The sequence below is a fragment of the Peromyscus leucopus genome, chromosome 5 (assembly GCF_004664715.2).
Source record: "Peromyscus leucopus breed LL Stock chromosome 5, UCI_PerLeu_2.1, whole genome shotgun sequence".
NCBI lineage: Eukaryota > Metazoa > Chordata > Mammalia > Rodentia > Cricetidae > Peromyscus > Peromyscus leucopus.
In genome coordinates this window covers 69,364,490-69,385,687 of record NC_051067.1, presented here as the reverse complement: position 1 = coordinate 69,385,687, position 21,198 = coordinate 69,364,490, and the positions used below count along the sequence as shown (strand labels likewise).

At 38.0% G+C, this 21,198-nt stretch overlaps 1 protein-coding gene across 2 annotated transcripts in view; it reads right to left on the bottom strand.

The window, feature by feature from the left end:
• The window catches only part of Plxdc2 (plexin domain containing 2), a 401,580-nt gene that overhangs the window by 235,150 nt on the left and 145,232 nt on the right, over positions 1-21,198 (bottom strand). For both annotated transcript variants that reach the window (XM_028870488.2, XM_028870489.2), the window contains one exon: positions 8,212-8,423. In XM_028870488.2, the coding sequence (XP_028726321.1) occupies positions 8,212-8,423 (212 nt within the window). The remainder of the gene's footprint in view (positions 1-8,211; positions 8,424-21,198) is intronic.

Here is a 21,198-nt window from a genome sequence, read left to right as displayed (position 1 = left end):
TAACCAATGCTTGTCATTGTTGTACATATTTTGGCCAGGCATAATTTTTTTTAATTTATTCTATAAGTTGGCTATAAATGTTTACTTGTAGTTTTCTGATTCAAATTTGGTCTGCTGCTGTTTTGATGAAAAAAATAGATTCAGCTTAAAAACAACAAAAGGGCATTGGATTAGTTGACAGAAACAGAATGATGACAAATCTTTCTTTATTAAAATGACATTTAAGAAGGAGAGAAATAATTCTCTTTGTCTGTCCTTTAAGGAGGATCATTATTTTCAAGAGACAAATGAATTGTTTTCATTTTTCAGGAAGGCTGGCTAATGTTCTTTATAAATATTTTCACCAGATGAAGCTTTAAATGAACGACATCTATGCTATTTTTAAATAACAGCAGTAAAGATTTAAACTTAGATAGTGAACACTGTACAAGACACTATAATCTAAGAATAAAGAGATTACAACCTAAGTTTAGTCAATAAAAATATGATAACATAGTAATCAGATTAATCTTTGAAATTTATAAAATTTTCCATACTGTAAGACATTAAATTCCAAAAGTGAGGCACCATTGCTATTAGGTGGAAGATCACTGTATGAGATAAAAACCTTAGATTTGGAAGAACCTGAAAATTTTCTGCAAAGATATAACTAAGTGAAATTTTTAAATTTAAATTTACAAAATAGTTTACATTGTAAGGTTTTTCAAATTCTTTTGACTGCAGAGATATCTACATTGTGAATCCAAAGTAATAAAGATGGGTGATAGGTAGTACAAGAGATGGAGAGAGATCATCTAAAAAAATGAATAGTGGTAGATTTTGAAGCTTGGCTCCTTAAGTTTGTGATTCCATGAATAAGGGTCGTTACAGAGGGTTAGGGAAAAACTTATAAAAAGAGAAATCCCTTCAGCCATGTTTAATCCATTCATTCAGTTCAGTACAATGGATTCCAAATTATTGCTTCAAATTAACAGCTCAGGCTTGAAATACCATATGGAATCAAAAACGAACAATAGTCTCCAAAGGCAGGGAGGTTCAATTACTCTAGCTTCCAGATAGATTCAGACCCCCATGAATCCTCAGGGCATGGACAGCAAAGTTTCCTTTTTGGGAAACACACACACACACACACACACACACACCAAAAAAAAAAAAAAAAAAAAAAAAAAAAGACTAGCAGAGTTCTTTTATTGTAAATGTTATCCACCCATCTTGAACCTTGGGATATTTGATCCCATCCTTAAATAGCACAAAATGACACATAAACAAGTTACTGCATGAAATATTCAAAACAATGACTATTAGTAGACATATGCCTATTGCCTTTGTAAAGAGACCCTAGCCAGTCACCTATACTTTGGAAAGGATAGTGAAAGCCTACTGAACACTTAGCAGAACAAATTCTATATCATTTATTAACAAGTAGAAATCAAAGAAAGTACACATATAATAAATGTATATGTCTTCTTATGTTATGTTTTTATTTATTCATTGATTTTTAAGACAGTATCACTGTGTAGCTCTGGTTCACCTAGAATAAAAAAGATCTGCCTGACTAACCACTGGCATTAAAGCTATGTGCCACCACTCCAGGCCCCCTATATATGTGAGTGAGTAAGTATGTGTTGCGTGTGTGTGTGTGTGTGTGTGTGTGTGTGTGTGTAAATTCATTTGTTCAAGCTTATTAGTGTTTGTCTGCATATGTGTATGTGTACCATGTGTGCAGTGTACATGGAGTCCAAAAGAAGGCACTAGATCTCCTAGAATTGGGGTTACAGATGGTTTTGTAGCATGAATCTTCAAAGTTCTTATTAATAAAATCAAACCTGAGCCAGGTATTGGGATGAGCTGGAAGATCAGAGAACCAGAACAAGCCACAGCTATCTCACCTCGCTGGATCCTCATCTGGTCTTGTCTCCTCAGACTGGAGGCCTCTGAGTCCTCATCCTGAATGGGTCTCAGCTGAACTGCTGCTCAAAAGCCTGAATGCTTAACCAGGCCAAATGCTTAACCAGGCCAAATGCTCCTAGTTTCTGATCCTCACGCCTTATATATCTTTCTGCTTTCTACCACCAGTGCCTGGGATTAAAGGTTCGGTTTCTGAGATTAAAGGCGTGAATCACCATGCTTGGCTGTATCCTTGAACACATGGATTTCTGCCTCTGGAGTGCTAAGATTAAAGGCATGTGCTATCACTGCCTATCTTATGAATCTAGTAGCTTTTCTGTTCTCTGACCCCAAATAAGTTTATTAAGATACACAATTTTTGAGGGAACACAATACCACCACATGGTTTGTTAGCTGCTATGTGGTTTCTGGGTACCAAATCCCAAGTGCTTTTAATTGCTAAATCATCTGTTCATCTCCCTTTTCCTACATTTTTAATGGCACATATGTGAGCAGAATTAATAGAGCAGTTCTCAACCTGTGTGTTGCAACCTCCTTGGAGGTCAAGTGATCCTTTCAAAGGGGTCACGTAAGACCATCAAACAACGATATTTATATTATGATTCATAACAGAAGCAAATCTACAGTTATAAAGTAGCAATGTAAATAAATTTATGGCTGGGGGTACCATAACATCAGGAATTGTATTAAAGAGTCACAGCATTAGGAAGGTGGGAACCACCATAATGGAGCTTACATCTCATTTACAGTATTTGATAAACACCCAGGTTAGTGTTATAGCACCTCACTATTCACTGGAGACTGGTATTTTTGTTTTTCAACAAGGTGTTGAAAAATTATGCAGTGCTAATAAAGGGTACCAATGGCAGTCTGAGTTTCAAAACTAGATCTTCAGTCATATATTTAAATGAATCTGCTGCAATCAAAACTTTGTCCAACCCACTGGTCCTGACTTGACATTGAAGATTACCCTTTAGAATTGTCATTCTTTCCTGTGTGGGTTGCTTGTTCCAGGCTGAATTTTACTTGTCTATTGTGGCTTGGAAATTAGTCTCATTTCTTCAGCTGCATATTTCCACAGATCATACATTAAGTGACAATAAGATCTGATTCAGTTTCTGCTGTTTTGGTGATGGGAAGAAATATGTAAACTTCTGATTGGATTCTATTCATTTTCTTTTTAGAATATTGATGAGGACTTTTACTTTGCAAAGAAGAAACACACTGAAAATAGTAAATCAGTCAGAGATGATATCTGCAATTATTGCTCATCCTCTAAAAAGATAATGAGGATTAAAATAGGATATCATATATCTTGCTCAATTATGGATTATTCTTAGCTTGACATGTCAGCTCCTTATTGCAACAAAAATGGAAAAAAGATCCATAACTGTCCTTCAAAGTGTTCTATAAAGAATTACTGGATCATCTACATGAAGCTTCACTGCTAATAATTGAGTTTGCTTCTCATAATAGCATAGAAATAGTCTTTGGACCAACACATATAAGTTGTAAAGTTATTAAGAATGCTACTCCTATCATTTATTTTTAAAACTAGAATTAGATTTCAGTGTAGATGAGATTTTCCATTCTACAAAGAAAAAAATATTTAATCTCACCATCAAGAATATCACACTGACTGTTCTCATGTCAATCTCTTACCATTCATAAAGATTCTATCAAGTTCTCTTATCATCTTAAATAATGAGAATGATCAGGAACTTCTAGTATAGGTAACTATGAAGTCACTATTAACCACTAGACCCTAATCTCAGATTTCTTATTCTGGCCCCATGTTGAAAAGTCTACAAGAGTCAGTCCCTTTGTAAAAGAAATGCTACAGTAAACATAGCCTTCACCGGCCTTTCCCACTCATAAAAATTAGAGCAGAACCATTTGATTTAATTGTTTCTTTTCTTTACAAGAACATGTATATAGCCACATATCTATTCTTCTTGGATAGAAATATTGACCTGTTTTATTTCTATAAGCATTAAAAGAGCTGGAAGGCTAAACTAGTATAAGGTTCTGTATGTTTTTTACACTCTATTTTGTTGCTTCTTCAGAGATAGCCCCACTATGTAACATAGGCTGGCATTGAACTCACAATCCTCCTGACAGCCTCCAGCTCCTAGATTGGCAGGTGTGTGCCACCAGGCTGAGCTCTCATCATAATTGTTTAAGAGTAGGAATACAAGCCTTAAAACTATCTCATATTTGCATTCATTATTCTTATAATCAGACCACTAAGATAGAGAAAGTGTATTTAGACATAAAATGTAGAGGGAGACTAGGATTTTTTTGAATAACCACAGGGCTGGGGGGACCGAGAAATTTCTCCCTATATTGATATGTGCTCCATATTGTAAATGCCTTGAAGATTCTTACTACATCAAAATAGTACACAATGGAATTGTATTCACTCATAAACATTAAAGTAGGAAATTTTCAAAAAATGGATTGATCTGGAAATTATTACATGAGGTAATCTAGACTCAAAGATAAATGAATATGTACAGGCATCACTATTATCACAGGCATAGGTCATGAAACCACAAAGGAAAACAAGAGAGAAAAAAGGGGTTTTAAGGAAGGTGAAGAAAGGAAATAGAATTATGTAACATGAAAGTTAGAGGACAAGAGGGTCTAAACTAGACCAGGGAGAAAGGAGTTTTTAAAAGCTACCTGTGCAAATACCAAAACAAAATTCATTACTTTGTATGCCAAAGCAGAAACAGTAACAATTTTAAAATGACAAAAATTAGCTTTTTCCCCATAAAAATCATCATCGAAGAAATCATGTCAATTTCAGATTAAGTTTTTGCAAGTAAATCCTTTCATATCAAAGAGATTATCTAGTTGCAGAGAGAAAAATATATAACAGTCCAAACAATTATTATGCACATAAATTATTAATAAGTAACTATGATGGTAGTCTTTAGTTAACTTGACACAAGTTAGAGTCATTTGGGAATAGGGACCCTCTACTGTAAAAATGCCACCATCAGATTTACCTGTATGCAAATCTATAGGGCATTTTCTTGATTAATGTGACATGAGAAGGCCCAGCAGTGTCACCCCTAAGCAGGTAGTCCTGTGTTGTACAAGAAAGCAGGTTAAGCAGGCCCTAGGAAGCAATTCCAGTCAGTCTGCTGGAGTTCCTACTCCAGGTTCCTGCCTTCCTTGGCTCTCTGCACTGACTTCCTTCAATGACAGATTATATCTGGAAGTATAAGATAAAATTAACTATTCCGCCCTCAACTTGCTCTGTGTCATGGTGATTTATCAGAGCAATGGAAGCCTTAACTAAGATGGCAGTATTTAATGTAATGTTATAGACAGTTTGTGATAAGATGCCTACACACCTGGGAATGGGCGATGGCAGAAGACCAAAGGGATCTTAGAACAAAACCTGTTGGTTTCCATTTCTATATCAACATATCAAACATACTTTCCAATCATTGTGCACTATACTTTGCTGAGTCATGGAGTCTGAATTGCACATGGGTGATATAACTGCTGCTGGCAGCATTTGCAATTTTTAACATTATCCCAATAGAACAACTCCTTGAGAACTCCTTGTTGGTAAGCAACAGAAGGTAAGAGTGTCCAGAACACTTAAGTATGGCCTGTGTCCTGGCTTCAGCTGAACCACTTGGAGACTTTTTAAAAATGCAGTGGATCAGGTCCAGCCTAGTGCCAAGAAATCATAATGGACACTGACCCCAATACCAAGGCACTTCCTCAGTATGTCTAAGTTTCAGAAACACTGGCCTACCTCACAATTGATTTCTCAGTCACTTTGAGTCATGGAACTGCATTTCTCTGATTCCTGGGCCTTATTAGTTTTATTTATTGCTCTGTGGATATATCACTTCCTGGCATTCAAGGATCTGTGAGGGCACCCAAGGAAATACCTCCAATGGCCAAAGAGAAGCCATTTGGCCATGACTGAGCCTCTCACATCAACACTTCCAACAGTCTATATTCTGAAGAATTTCCCTGACTATGAGGAAACAAAATGATTCCTCAATCTACTTGCCAAATGGCATAGCATCTGCTTCATGAAATTGCTGAGGGTGAGAGGCAAGGGTAATAGAGGGTAGGGGATGGGGGATGAGAATATAAGGGAACAGGATGGTCAAGCTGGAACAGAGATGGAGTGGGAGAGCAAAGAAAGAGATACCATGATAGAGGGAGAAATCATGGAGAAAGGAAGAAACTTGGTGCCAAGGAAGTTCCCAGGAATCCACAAGGATGATTCCCAGCTTAGACTTCTAGCAATAGTAGAAAGGATGCCTGAACTGGCTTACCCTAGTAATCAGATCAATGAATACCCTAACTGTCATCATAGAACCTTCACCCAGTAACTGATGCAAGCAGATACAGTAATCCACAGCCAAGCACTAACCTGAATTCCAGGAATCCAGTTGAAGAGAGAGAAGAGGGATTCTTTTAGCAAGGGGCATCAAGATCATGATGGGGAAACCTACAGATAAAACTGAACCAAGCTAGTGGGAACTCATGAACTTTAGACCAACAGCTGTGGAGCCCTCATGGACTAGGACCTCTGTATAGGGGAGACAGTTGTGTAACTTGGTCTGCTTAGGAGGCCCCATGGCAGTAGGATCCAGACCCATCCCTAGTGCATGAGATGGCTTTTTGGGGCCCATTACCTATGGTGGGACACCTTGCACAGCCTTGATGCAGGGGGAGGGGCTTGGACTTGTCTCAACTGAATATACCAGGCTTTGCTGACTCCCCATGGGAGGCTTTACCTTTTTGGAAGAGGGGATGGGGGATAGGTTGGGGGAGAGTCACTGGGGGAGACAGGAGAAGGAATGAGAGGGGGATATGCGGTTGGTATGTAAAATTAATAAAAATTTCTTAATAAAAATGAAAAAAACTGAGCTATCTCTGAAGTAATGAGTATACTAGAATAGTAAAAGGGGCTGCTCAGTTCAGAAATTATAAGCCTATAATTTTGAAGAAAATAGTACCTAAAATATAAAATTGAAAAAGGATATGCAAACAGACAATGGCTGGACCACATATCCCAACCAAATTCTCCAGTCCAAGAAGGAAAATAATTGCCTTGACCTTAGCCAGCTAGCATGCATGGTCAGAAAAAGACATAGAGCTGAGAGGTTCTCTACATTTTGTCTTCAACAATACACCAACCATGGAAATGCAAATTATATTCAACTATTCACTTAAGATGCTCTTTTTTTATTAGTCTCTCAGCCTCCCAGCCATCAGCCTCCACTCACATAGTACCTGAAGTCTTCTCTTTCTTCACTAAACACATTCCCATTCCCATTCTTAACAAAGATAAGAAATAAGGACTGGCTCTGTGAATACAGCAAATCAAACCAATAGCCTCTATTTGCTCTCATCTTCATGGTCTTTGCTTTCCTCCTAAAGATGTTCTGATTTGTTAGATTATTTCACAGCCACATTTTTATGTCATATTTTATTTTTATGACTTGTAATTTTAAGAGTCATGAAACTCCAACATCTCCTGTGAGGTCTTGAAGCAACCCTGAAATCTGCTTCCAAAATACCCTGCAAAGTCACACTTACTCAGCTGCTCTCCAGCACCCTTCTCCCCCTTTCATGGCTTCAACTACAACAGGTAATGAATTAAAGCCATAGAGTGATTAATCAGCCCAATTTTTCCAAAAATGTACCTTTATCAGCAATGAAAGTCCTACATGCTATGAAACTCTCTAGCCAGAGGCAAAGCTAGACAGTTAGTTAACCCTGCAAGACTCTAATTTGCAATGGCATTCCAAAACTCATCCCCTGTAGATGTGGTTTCTTTTAGGAGGAATACTTGTTTTACTTCTAAATGACAGTTTATAAACCAGGTGAACTCTTCATAACTTTCCAAGACCTTGTCTAAACAGCCATTCCTCTGTTAGCACTCTGATCTGTTAACCCCCCAAGAATCCATCACACCCTACTGCAAGACACACTGAAGTGTACTTTTTCATAGATGTCACCTAGTGTAGACATGATCTGTTCATGGTGGTCTGACCATCTAGACAGTGGATTCCCCGAGAGCTAGTGCTGTGATCTTCCGTTACTATCACTACTGCTTGGGGCCATGTTTGTCTGTTTCATGAATAACAGACTGATGACTTAGCTAGTATATTTATCAACCAGTTGAACTTTTCTTTAAAATGTTCTAAAAGGCACAAAGTAAGATGAAGAGACATGATATGGACAGTAGAGAGTAGGCATCTTATAAGGAAATAATGAACAATTAAGTAAAATTGACTACCCAGGATATCTATTTACCTCGATCTGGGTGGCATTGTCCTGCCCATCATCCAGTAGCAGGTCAGTGAAGCCTCTGGGCTCTGGTGAGTCTTGGCCCATGCTGGCTCTGTTCGTGTCCACTGCCTTAAAAGGGTCCAAATTTCTTTTCCACCTGTGGCTGTATGTTTGTGAATCCACATCCACCCCATCTTCTCTTTGAGGAAAAGCCTTTGAAACATCATACTTCCAATCTGAAAGAGAAACAAGTATGTTAGCTCTAGGTGTGACTCATATACATAATACCTATTAGAGTAGAAAAATGTACTTCTGTTGGTCATTAGCATAGGAAAGGAACTAGTTATAATAAAACCAAATTGTCATATCACACTTGATGTGGAAATCTGAGTGTTGTGGCTTAAACAGGAAATGTATCCACAGATATATAGGATGCTTGGTGCACAGAGAGTTGGCCCTAGAATAAAGTCTTTATAGAGGAAGGAGGTGATTTAGTGTGTTTTTGAAGGTTACACATTATCCCCAATTCCATTCTTGCTCTTTCTGCTTCCTGTCTACCATGAGATGAACAGCCTCTTACCAACATGCCTCCATCACCACGATGCTGTATTCAAGTGCATGGGGAAACTTGTATGGGGAACCTTTGAACCACGACTCAAACAAGATAATCTTTCTTTTTCCCCCAGCTATTTGATTCCAAGTGACATAGGATATACTGGGTACAGTAAAACTGCATGGTACACCATAAAATGAATCAATGATTCCTGTGGTGATCTCTAAGGAACACTCAAACACACAGCTCTCTATGAATGCATTTATCATCCCTCTGCACACACACACATACACACACACACACACACACACACACAGAGAGAGAGAGAGAGAATGAGAGAGAGAGAGAGAGAGAGAGAGAGAGAGAGAGAAACAGAGACACAGACAGACAGACAGAGACACACACAGAGAGAAAGCTGTTCTGAGAAAGCAAGTTAGAATCCTAAACTAAATAATGAAAGACAGGCATCTTCAGCTCATTTAAAAATAAATGACATGATGAATGTGTGAGTTTATGCTGCTTTTACATGAGTTATACCAGGCTGCAAAGGGACAATGATATGCTACAATGGGTTAAACCATGGTGGAATTTTCTTCCTGTAAATGTGCTAACCTATCTTGTAGTTTACAAGCCAGACTTGGTTCATTGCCTGACTCATTTGATAAGCAACACTCTCAGGAGGCATCACAAATGTGCTTGCTCATTTGCACTGTCCTCACCTTGGGAACTTGTCAGGGTGGTAAAGGATGACATTGACAGGCACTTACAGAAATGGATGGGACAGCAAGGAGATCAAATCACAAAGGTATTTTAAAGCCATCTGCAAGGACTGGCTCTGCTGACCCAGCTCCTCCTGCCACTACAGGAGGGAATATTAGATTTAATCATGACTCCTAGTCTTTCATTTCAGTAGGTCAGTAGGGGATGGAACACCACGAGGATTGAAAATTCAGTTTTCAAGCAAGAGGAACAACCTTCTACCCAAGCATTACCAAAAGACAGGAATTGGTAGCCTTTATAACTGTCCTGATATGGGTTCACAAAGGGCAAAGAGAACACTGATTTAATCATGGATGTGATGTTCCCCTCAATATGAGAACATTTTGTGAAATCTAAAGGTGTTTAATGCAGAGTATCATTGAACTTAATGCAGAATCAGCAACTCCTAACTTCAAAGCCTATAGGCCACCACTATTTTTCAGCAACCACAGAGGCTGGACATGCCTTGTTTTCAACTCAGAAAGTTTCTGAAATTCCTTCTGAACAAGACAGGGCAGTCTAGGTTCACTAAGACCTAAAAGATATTTTAAAGTCTGATGTGTTGATAGATGGAGTCTTAAGAGAAGCCTTACCTTGCAATAATAGCATCTCCATTGAGCCCTATGAGGAACCATGGGTACCAAATTCACCAAATTCCCACCAGGAGAAATCAGGGAGCCAGTCAAAGGAAGAGCTGTGCTCCTCTCAGTGAACTGCACACCAGAATGGACCCATATGCTTTGTAAATGGTTGGGCAGCACCTCCCAGTCACTCTGCATGCACTGGATGTTCAATACGAACATCTAATTAGCACCATCAACTTCATTGTGGAAAGTATTTATTTGCAGCAGTCTGCCTCTGCCTGACATTTAACAAGACTTCAGTGTGCACTGACTGACTGACTGAGTGAAGCAACATATTACAGGCATTCTCTTTGGCACAAGAGTTATTGGCCCAGGAAGAAATAAGTAAGATACCAAGGCTAAAATGCTTTCTGATCTGCTGGCTAATTAAGGGTCCGGGGGAAATTATAAAATTCTCTAGGTTTTTGTTACCCTGTATTTTAAGTCACATTGGACATAGCTTACATGGAAAGGCAAACATCTTTTCTTTAGTCTGTGTTTGGCTCTAAGAACTATGACACTCGGCAAAGCTACACAAAGCAATTTGTTTGCCTCAATTGTATATCCAGCCTCATTATCAAAAATATATGAGGCAGCTTACAACGATGTTAAGCAATAAAATTTTCTAACAACCACATAAGACCTTCTGGGACATCTCTTAGGTTAACCTCAGAGATGCCCATCTGCCTTAGAGGTAGGGTGGTGAGGCTTAGTGAGATATGAGAGCAGCAAGCTGTGCCGTCTGCCCCAGCCCTTCACACTTTTTTCTTTCTCCCTTCTCTTGCCCTTCATCCATTTCCTTCTCTTCCCTCTCCTTCCTTTCGATTCTTTTCATTTTTATTTTATCTGATAAAGTTTTGCCATGAGGTACAGTCTGGTCTGCGGTTCTACCATCCCCTGCCTCAGCTTCCCTAATGTCTGGGAATACAGTTGCATGTCAGTGAGCTCAGCCTCTTTGTTAACAGGTTGGGTTTGCTTCTCTGACATGAAGGTTACCAATTCTCTCCTGGTATGTCTCAGCATAGTACAACTCTTCCCATGGCCCTCCTCAGGCCCACTAGCCTCACTCTGGGACCCAGAACCAGACAGGATGAAGCAGACAAAATGATTATCAGTGGAAGAGGCTCTTTCATTGATTCTATTTCGCACCCCTCTCAAATCCCCTTTATCATTCCCTTCAGCCCCTTTACTCTAAAGAATTCAAGTGCAAAGGAGCTTCAGATCCTAGGAAAGAAAATGCCCGTATCTCTCAATTATGTTGAGAACTGATTAACGTGTTGAGCATTTCTTTAGCACTCACATTCACTCCTTTGCAGGATTTGAGGGGGCAGTAGAAAGAGTAGAGAGGTTCTTTGATAAAACATGCTTCTTTGATCACTTCTGAAGTCAGGGCTCCTGACAGTCTTGGCTTCCTTTTTTTTCTCATTGCTTAGTAATATTTTGTTTAGTAATATTTTCTGATTAAAAAATAATTTGCTAGTCATACTTTAAAATAGCTCACTTTTAATGTCACAGATTCGTTGTGTATATTAGTTGGGTTGAGTGTGATATGTCACCCAGTGCTACAGCATGCAGAGGCCCCATTGTACAGCCATAGTGACCAATCTACAGCCACACAGCACTGTGCTGCTGACCGCCTGCTCTTACTAGAATCCATTTCTGCAAACTGAGAAAGCCAATTCTTTGCTCACTCTAATTGGATTTACAAAAAGTAAACAGACCCTGAGGAAGGCCTGAGAAGTTTCCTAATGAGAAAATTTGTGAGTTTAGGGTCTGGACTTGCAAAAACCTGTTGGGTTGCTTTTTTTTTTTTTACTGAATTCCATTTTCTCTGATAACGTTATAAATAAGCAAGGATTCTCAATCATGCATATAGAATGCCTCACTCTAGGTCCATAATTCAGCTCGTAGATGACTCAAGATGGAATTATGAAATGGGCTTAGATGCTGATCTTATTTTGGAATGTATTTTAGAGAATATAAATCACAAAGGACGCTTTAGAGAAATGAAGGAAGGAAAACTGGAAAAGTTACAGTTGGGATATCTATATTATAATTACTTATCTGCATTTCATGGGCTTTCAAAATGCATACAAACATCTTAAATTATTCTTTAAATTGACAACCAAACAAGGCATTCAGAGACAAGACAAAGGGAACTATGGGACATAATGTTTTCCTTCCAAGCTTCAGTAAAAACACATGTAATAAGACAGACCTCTCAACACTCTACTCAACAGATTGTCTGTGGTCTGTATACTGCATGCTACTTAAGCCACCCATGGAAAATCTTAAAGGAGAATTTTGTCCAACATTCCTTGCTACTGTAATTACTCAGTTCCTGGAAACATTAATTCTATTTAATGACTTCCACTTGGATATAATGGGAGAAAGTTTTACATATGCGTATTTCTCAACTGCTACATACAATAAGTAAATTGATATTAGTACATCTTTAGGTAGTTTATTAGATTGAAGTAGTAGATACAGTGCTATTCGGGAAGGTACTTCATTATATTTCCAATAAGACATCATCATGAAGCCTCACAATGACTAGTTAACCTAAAAGAACCAAAAAAAAAAAAAAAAAAAAAAATCTCAAAGCATCCTTACAGTGTTCTGTATAATCTCTGTATAAGTCCCTTCTATGCCCTTGGGATGGCGAATCTTTATTGTCAAATTCATGTCATTTGGGATCACTTTGGAAACATATCTTTGATATGCTTGTGATGGATTATCCAAACTTAATTGATGAGGCTGGAAGACTTTATTAATGTGAGTGGGATTATCCCATGGGCTGGGGCCTCAGACTGATTAAAGGGGGGAAAACAAGCTGAGCACCAGGATTCATCACCGTCTGCTTCTCCACAGAGGGCACAATGCAACCAACTGTCTCCTGATTCTGCCACCATAACTTCCTCATCGTGATGGACTGAACCCCTGGAAATACAAAGGGAGATAAACTCTTCTTTCTTCCTTAAGTTGCATCTACTGTATACTCTTTAATTTCAACAAGACAAGTATTTAACAAAACTGTCTAATATCAGGAAGTAAATAAAGCAACAGGGAAGGAAGTTGTACTGGGCTAGATATATCTTTCATATGTCACATCCTAATGATTTTATTTCAACATCCTACAAGTTACTGACAGTTGTGTATTTACAACATTTTAACCCCTTTCAGTAACTACTGTACACAAATGATAATCATAATACATACATGCCAAACCACCAGAAAGTAACTGTACACATGGACATGAACTGTACAAAGTTAGGATTCATCACAACTGTATCTATTAACATGTTCTCATTCTATGCTATGTGTGTAAAGGTGTGCACATGCTTCTATGTGCATACCTGAATGTGGGAAGGTGTGTGTACTTGTGTGTGGGGGGGTGTGGGAGTAGAGGCCAGAGGCTGACACTATCTTGCTCATTTGCTCTTCAACTTATTTTTGAGGCAGATTCTCTCACTGTACCTGAGGTCACAGATTTGGCTAGACTGATTGGCCAGCAAGCCCTAAAAATCCTCTGAGTCACATCTCCATGGTACTGGGATTGAAGATGTGAGCCACTGCATGCATCTTTTTATGCAGGGCTGAAATCAGCTGTCACACTTACGTAGCAAGGAATTTACTGACTGATTTGGCTATTTCTGCAACTCAATTCTGCACTTTATAACCAAACTATCAGTGTGAATTCTCTGCAGAAACATTCAGACTTTTTGCAGGAAGCATATTTGCTAACTGGAATTACCTGAGAAAAAAATCGAGATACTTGGCTAAGGCAGACTGCCATGTTACTTTGAATCTCAATTTATTTCAGAACTGAATAGGAAAATTCTATTAAATTAATTATATCCTTGGTTATGTCAATAGTGAACTCACTACTACAGTTGATTTGGAGGTTTTAGCTGATGGCATTATTCAGCAAGGTAGCTACAGAAGATCAAGTTTACAGCAAGTTTTATCTAGGTAGATTAAGGGTTTAAAGTGGGATCTAGCAGTCATATTTTATTTATAGTCCTCAGGAGGGACATTCAGCCTCTGGATGTGCTAATGGCTCCTTACTAACAACTCAAATATGAAATACCCCAGGCTCTTGGCATTCCTCCTTCAATTCTTTCAACATCAATGTGTTCTGTTCCCACTACTGAGAATTTCTCAATAACCTCTTTGTCAACAATACACACCTTCCATTAATGACAGTCAAACCCAACACCAAATCTTCATGAAATCTTATATGCTTCCCTAAAATTCCAGCTCAATAATTTCCCTTATAAATGGACTGAATTTTCCTGTGTATTATAGTCAGTGTTCAAAGGTGACTCCTTAAAACTTCTATTATGCCTCTACTTGAGTATGGCACTGTTTAGAAAGATGTTAATACAGCCAGCCTGGTACTTGCTCTCTTCAGAAAGGTCTTAAGCATGCTAGGCCCTTGGCTGTTCTCTGAAAACTTTATGTGGGGAAAACATTCCCAATAAGTCCCTGGCAGAGTGTATCAATGTGCCTAAATTACTTAGGTAAATTATTTATGTTCACCACCTGCCTTCCTGTTGGGCATTTTTGATTAGGGTATATGCTAGTCAAATAGTAGCTATAGGAGCAGATTAAAGAAACCTTAAGAACTACTATTGTCATAATTTGTGTGTGAAATGTTTCCAGAGGCTACTGTATTAAAAGCTTAGTCCCTAATGTCAGCAATGTTCAAAGGTGACTGAATCAGGAGACTCTGATCTCATTGGCAGATTAGACTATCAATGAATTTATAATTGAATTGAGTATTAAAAAGTGGTAGAAATGGTAGGGGATAGACTCTAATTGGACGAAATAAGTCACTAGGAGCATACCCTGGAGGATATAACTTGCCTCTGAAAGCTTGTAATCCCCCTCCCCAACTCCCTCTCCCTTCTCATTCTTCCCTTTCTCCCTTTCCTCCTCCTTTCTCCTCTTTCTGATTCTAGACAACGTGAGGTGAACAGCTTTGCTCTATTATACTCTCTACTGTGGTATTTTGAATGGCCACAGGTCCAGAAACGATGGAGCCATACAATCATAGACTATGTAACCTTTGAAATCATGAGTCAACATAAATATTCATCCACTTATAACTCTTTCTCTGTGTTTTTGTCATTCAGGTGGAAAGATGACTAACTCCGGGGAATTATGAATGACCTCCTTTGATAGAAAACATCTCACATATTTTCACACCACAGATATGTCAGTAGAGAAATGAAGCAGCACTTGTTAATCACGGTTTTTCCAGATATTACTCGATGTCCCTTCCTTTTGTTGATTTTGCTTTGCAGCTTTCTACTGTAAAAAGAAATTAACAAAATAGGAATTAATACAGTAAATAAATTCCCAAACCTGGAAGGGTCTTCGGGACATATGACATAGACGGTTTAAAAATAGTGACTCTACTTTATACAGTGTGGGCTTTGTGTGTGTGTGTGTGTGTGTGTGTGTGTGTGTGTGTGTGTGTGTGTGTGTGTGTGTTTGTATCTTGTGACTGTACTGCTAGTACAGGCATGGACACTGGCATTTATTGACTATACATGCTTATGAACAGCAAATTAATAAATACTTTTGTGTAGCATATTTTTCACCTGAGGCAGTGTTCTTAAATTTTATGTATTTCATAAGTTTGCCCTTTGCCCAACTTCTTTAGTTTTTATCTATATTTGTGCAGCATCTGATGAAGGGCATAAGAATAAATACTGACAAAAGAATCTGCAAAGGCATCCTTTTTAGATTATATGGACTTTGATACAAAGTCAGGTTACTTTCAAGTTCAGGAAATTCCATAATACTGTGCCTACACATCAGACCTCTATGATTGACAGACACAGTAAACATGACATGTCATTGAGGAAGGTGCACATGACCTCTCGAGATTCAGAAATAATGAAGCAGATAAAGAGAGAACAGGTTTAAGGTAGAAGTGGAAAGTAAGTAGAGGAATGCTTCAGATACTAAGTTCAATCTGAGAAAGGAGCGAATGAGAACCCAAAAAATCTGTGGACAGGAGCAAGGTCTCTATATTCTGCCTCTAACTTTCTCCTCCTGAAGCCCATTGCCAGATTCCTTTTGAATGAAGAATATTTGGAACTTAAGGACACTATGAAAAATGAATTGGATTAGAAAAATCTAATTATCATGAAATTGATCCAAAATACACACTGAATATGTACAATGAACACTTTGGATATTTTATTATTTTACTGTGAAATAAAATGATTAATAGACATGCCAATTTTATAGATACAGAAGGCAAATTATACAATGGGCAATAAGCCGTCATTAATAAGACTAAAGACAACTTTATGGGTGGGTGAGGTGGTCCACATTGTAATACCATCACTTAGGAAGGTAAAAAAAGAGGACAGTAAGTTTGTAGGTGACTTGAACCACATGGTGAATTTCAAGCTAACCTGAGTTACAAGAAATTGTCTTAAGAAAAAAAAAGAAGACAAAAAACCCTCACAACTTTAGGATACTTTTTTGAAGTGTAAAATATAGAGTAATTCTACACTCATGGTTATGAACTAAGAAGTTTCATGCATTGCTTCCAACAACTTACAGTTAGTAATAAAATAATACAATGTACTGTTATCCCATTTTACATATGAACACATTGATTATGCATGAACAGGTATGTGTTGTACCAGGAAATCATCAAAGATGGTACCTTAGTTGCTGTCTAACCTGCCTTTGAGTAAACTTTCATAGGGTCAAGATAACACTATTTTTATCTCAGCTTAGTGATAGAACACCATAAAATAAAAAGTAGGAAACATATGCTATTGGAATCAGCCAAATAAGGCAAATAACACGTCATATGAATGTAGATGGGGAAGAGAGTCTTTCATTTTCCCAGCTATGTTAATACAAGTGGATGAGCCACTACTACCTTAAACGTGGGGCAAATATAGTGTACGTCACCAATAGTATGCATAATATAGTTTTAAGGTTCGGGAAGAGATTGAAAGATAATCTCATTGAGAGATTCCTAATAACTAGCTAATAATGCTGTCCCCTCATTCGAATTAGTAAATTTCAGCATTGACTTTACAGTTAAGATAGTTTTTCATCCTATAGTCAAAGTATACTTATTCACTAACTCAGGGCATTTGCTAATCTTTCAGATGCGTTAGTGGAACTGGGCAAATAGGCTCATTTCAACATGGGTTACAATCTGTAGATAATCTATAAACAAGTAAACAGTACCTAATTAAATAAAAGATGCTCATGTTTCCACAAGATCCTTGTGTTTTTTCAGGACACATTATATTATAAGCCCCAGAATAGCAAGGCCATTTTTGGTCTATAACCTCAACCATCAGTAGTATGAGATGATGTGTTCTTACAGTCTTTTTGGTTCCTACCAATTCTAAAAGCCTAATATAAATATCTTTTTAACATATTGTATTAAATTTGGGGCCATCTACTAGTCCATATTTGCTTTCAGGTTTTCAAATTTATTATGCAAAGTAGGTATGTATGTATATATGAATGCATATAACATTCAGTGGCTTCATAGCATAATAAAATCTAAAACCATGTGTTACAATACCTTCCCATTTCTGTTCATCATTAGGCATCTTAAACCCCTGTTTCCTGTGCTATAAATAACTGATTTTCAAATGAAAGCTGGGCACTAGAACCAAATCCCAAGGCATGAAAGAAATGACTGCCAGTGAGGAAAACAAAAGATTCTGTAAACAAGGATCAGTCATGGACAATAACACCTCCTGGGTAAATGTAAACTTCTGAACCAGAACAGGCCAGATGGAATCTATTGATACAATGATATCCAGGGTCAGAAATGATGTCTAAATGCTCTGGGCCCAAGTCACAGAGGGACTTCTAGTAAATTCAGGCTGCCAGATGTCTGATCAACTCATTCTCATCTCATGTTGTTATCACAACATACTCTGTGTGTGGAGTTAGAATCCATAATGGCTCAGTGTGGAACTCAGGGTTACTCAACCATTGACTACAGATGTTATCGAACACATGCCCTTCTATCTGTAAATTGCATCTGATTAAATCAGGTAAATCATACCATTATCATCCCAAATTTCTACAGGTTAAATATTCTTGATAGATTTTAGTAGATTTGAACATTGCCCAATAAAACTTAATTTATTCACTCTTAATGGTTTCACACCCTCTTGAACTTCCTCTTCAAAGTTCTTCTCAACTTTCCCTTATGGTACTTGATGACTATCGGTCTTGTGCCATCATTTGCCTTAGATGGAGTTTATCAATGGGTAACAGAATTTATTAAGATATAAATTGAGGAAATACACTCACAAATGCAGAACAGAGTAGACAGGAGAAGTCGTTCTCTGATCTAACTGTGAGTAAATCCACCTTGCAGGCAGGAGCAGAGAGAAAGGGGCATGTGACCCTTCTTCAAATCCTTATAAGAGGTCATCTCCAAGGGCAGGAAGCACCACCTCATTTGGGCTGCATAGCCCAAGGTCATGGGCAGGGCAAATACCACTACAATTCACCACAAAGTTTAACTTTGTCATTGGTTTTAAAACACTATACCTCTAAGTTTATAACTATATGGTTTTAGGAAAGTCCATCAACTTGAGTGACCATTTAAAGGTAGTTTTAGGAGACAGAATAACATAAGTTCTTAGACTGAAACCTCATGCTATTTTTCTGAAATTTGACATGATTCTGCAGTCAAACTTGAATAACTTTACTCATTTCTTTCTAAAAGGAAAACAATATTTTACATTACTGAAGAACTAAATTATGGGGTACTCTCTGCTGCCCATGGAGAATATAAAGATCTCAAGCAGCTGCCTGAATTCATCAGCACTATGGAAACTTTTAATCAAATTCCTTTTCTATCCTTAACACTGTTTATCAGACATCTGCGACACTAACTTTTGAAGTTCTTAAAATCAATATTAGCAATAACTTTCTTCTTTCTTATGGAGTCTAGAACTTTCCAGCTTCACTTAGACATATCTAAAGTGTTGGCATCATTTTTCTTGTGGTCTGGTACCATTATGAAATATAATAAAGGCTTATTATGTCAACTGACAGCCAAGATGCAAGAGCTATTCCCTGACTAATGGACAGGTAATGTGCACTGCATGGATATCCCAAACAACAACAACACACTATTTCTATTTTGGTCAGGATGGAAGTGAATGGTTATAAAGTGAGGCTTTACAACACCAAACAGAACAGGAAACGTTTTGAAATATGACCAATTTATTTTGGAATTTTCCATTAAAGGGTTCAAGGATACAGATTATGATTTGAAAAAAAAAAGAGCAAAACAGAACACATTATAATGTTTAGCATTTTCAGAAGTCTACAGCAAGGTTATCAAAGCTAAGGCCATGCTTCCAACTGGCTTCCTTGTCAGATCATGACACAGTTGAGGTGACCCCACAAGAGTATCCCCTATATCACCTTGTTATTCACACAATCATATCTTTGCTTAAAATTCTTAGCCTTGACTACTTGAAGTTAAGTCATTTCTCAAGAAAATAGAATCTGCCCTGCAAATTTTGTGCAATTTCCTATACTTTTCTCACCTCTTTTTCATAGATGAGTTCCATTAACTAAACGATCAGAATTATCGTGGTATAATTTTAAAGTCCTTTGAAAGGTTCAGAGAGATTAGTGCAGCAAGAGAAAGCAATTTTCCCCCAGTTATTCTACTTCTCACATTTGATTCATATATTTAATGAAATAAATCTTCAGGCAGCCTTAGAACCATAAAGCAATGGACAAAGGCACTTAACTTTGATTTTTTTTCCAAATAACATTACAAAGAAGCTCTGTGAAAAAAGAAATCAAAGGCAAGATGTGTGCTTCTGAAAGGCAAAGACAACTGTAAAATGAAGGACCCAGGATGATTTATTAGTAACAGTAAACAGTGTGTAATTGTGTAAGTCAAACTGGTACATTGCTTTTACATTTAAATTTGTAAGATTTTACATAAATCTCCATTCAATTCATGAAGTAGTTTTTAAATATTTAGAAGATAACGCACCAAAGCTATTCATTGCTATTCATTTCTCTGATTAAATTTATGATTAACTCAAGATAATACATAGATGAAATAAATATTCAATATGAAAAGAAAGTTTTTTATATAATTCTGTGATTTTTATTTTAAAAACAAACCATCTTTCAATTTGTCTCATTCTAAAGGCAGGGAAAATGCAAAATCAAAAATTAAGGGTATGTTGAGGAGCAGAAAGATCTGTATAGACGTAGTTAAGAATTTTTGGAATTCATAGTTCATGTGTTTCCATTCATTTGGTTATTTGTCCCTGTGCTTTATCCAACCTTGGTTTCAACAATTCTCGCTCATATACACCCTCCTCTTTCTCACTAATTAGACTCCCAGCGCTCCACCTGGGGCCTCGCCGTGGATGTCTGCATCCAGATTCCTCAGTCCTTGGATGGGGTTTATGGCACAACTATTAGGGTGTTAGGCCATCCCATCACCAGAGTAGGTCAGTCCCGGCTGTCTCTCGACCATTGTCAGCAGTCTTTTGTGGGGGTATCTTTGTGGATTTCTGTGGGACTCTTTAGCTCTTTGTTTCTTCCTTTTCTCATGTGGTCTTCATTTACCATGGTCTCCTATTCCTTGTTCTCCCTCTCTTTTCTTGATCCATCTAGGATCTCCCGCTCTCTTTCCCTCGACCCTCGCCCTTCATTGCTCCCACTCGAGGGGTCCCCAACTGGATCAGGCCCTCTGAATAGGTGAGACAGTTGATTGGCTTGATCTGTTTGGGAGGCATCTAGGCAGTGGTATCAGGTCCTGGGCTCGTTGCATGAGTTAGCTGTTTGAAACCTGGGACTTATGCAGGGCCGCTTGGCTCAATCTGGAAGGAGGGGACTGGACCTGCCTGGACTGAGTCTATCAGGTCGATCCCAGTCCTCGGGGGAGACCTTGATCTGGAGGAGGTGGGAATGGGGGGTGCGCTGGGGGGAAGGGGAGGGGGGCAGGAAGGGAGAGAACAAGGGAATCTGTGGCTATTATGTAGAACTGAATAGTATTGTAAAATAAATTTAAAAAATATGAAA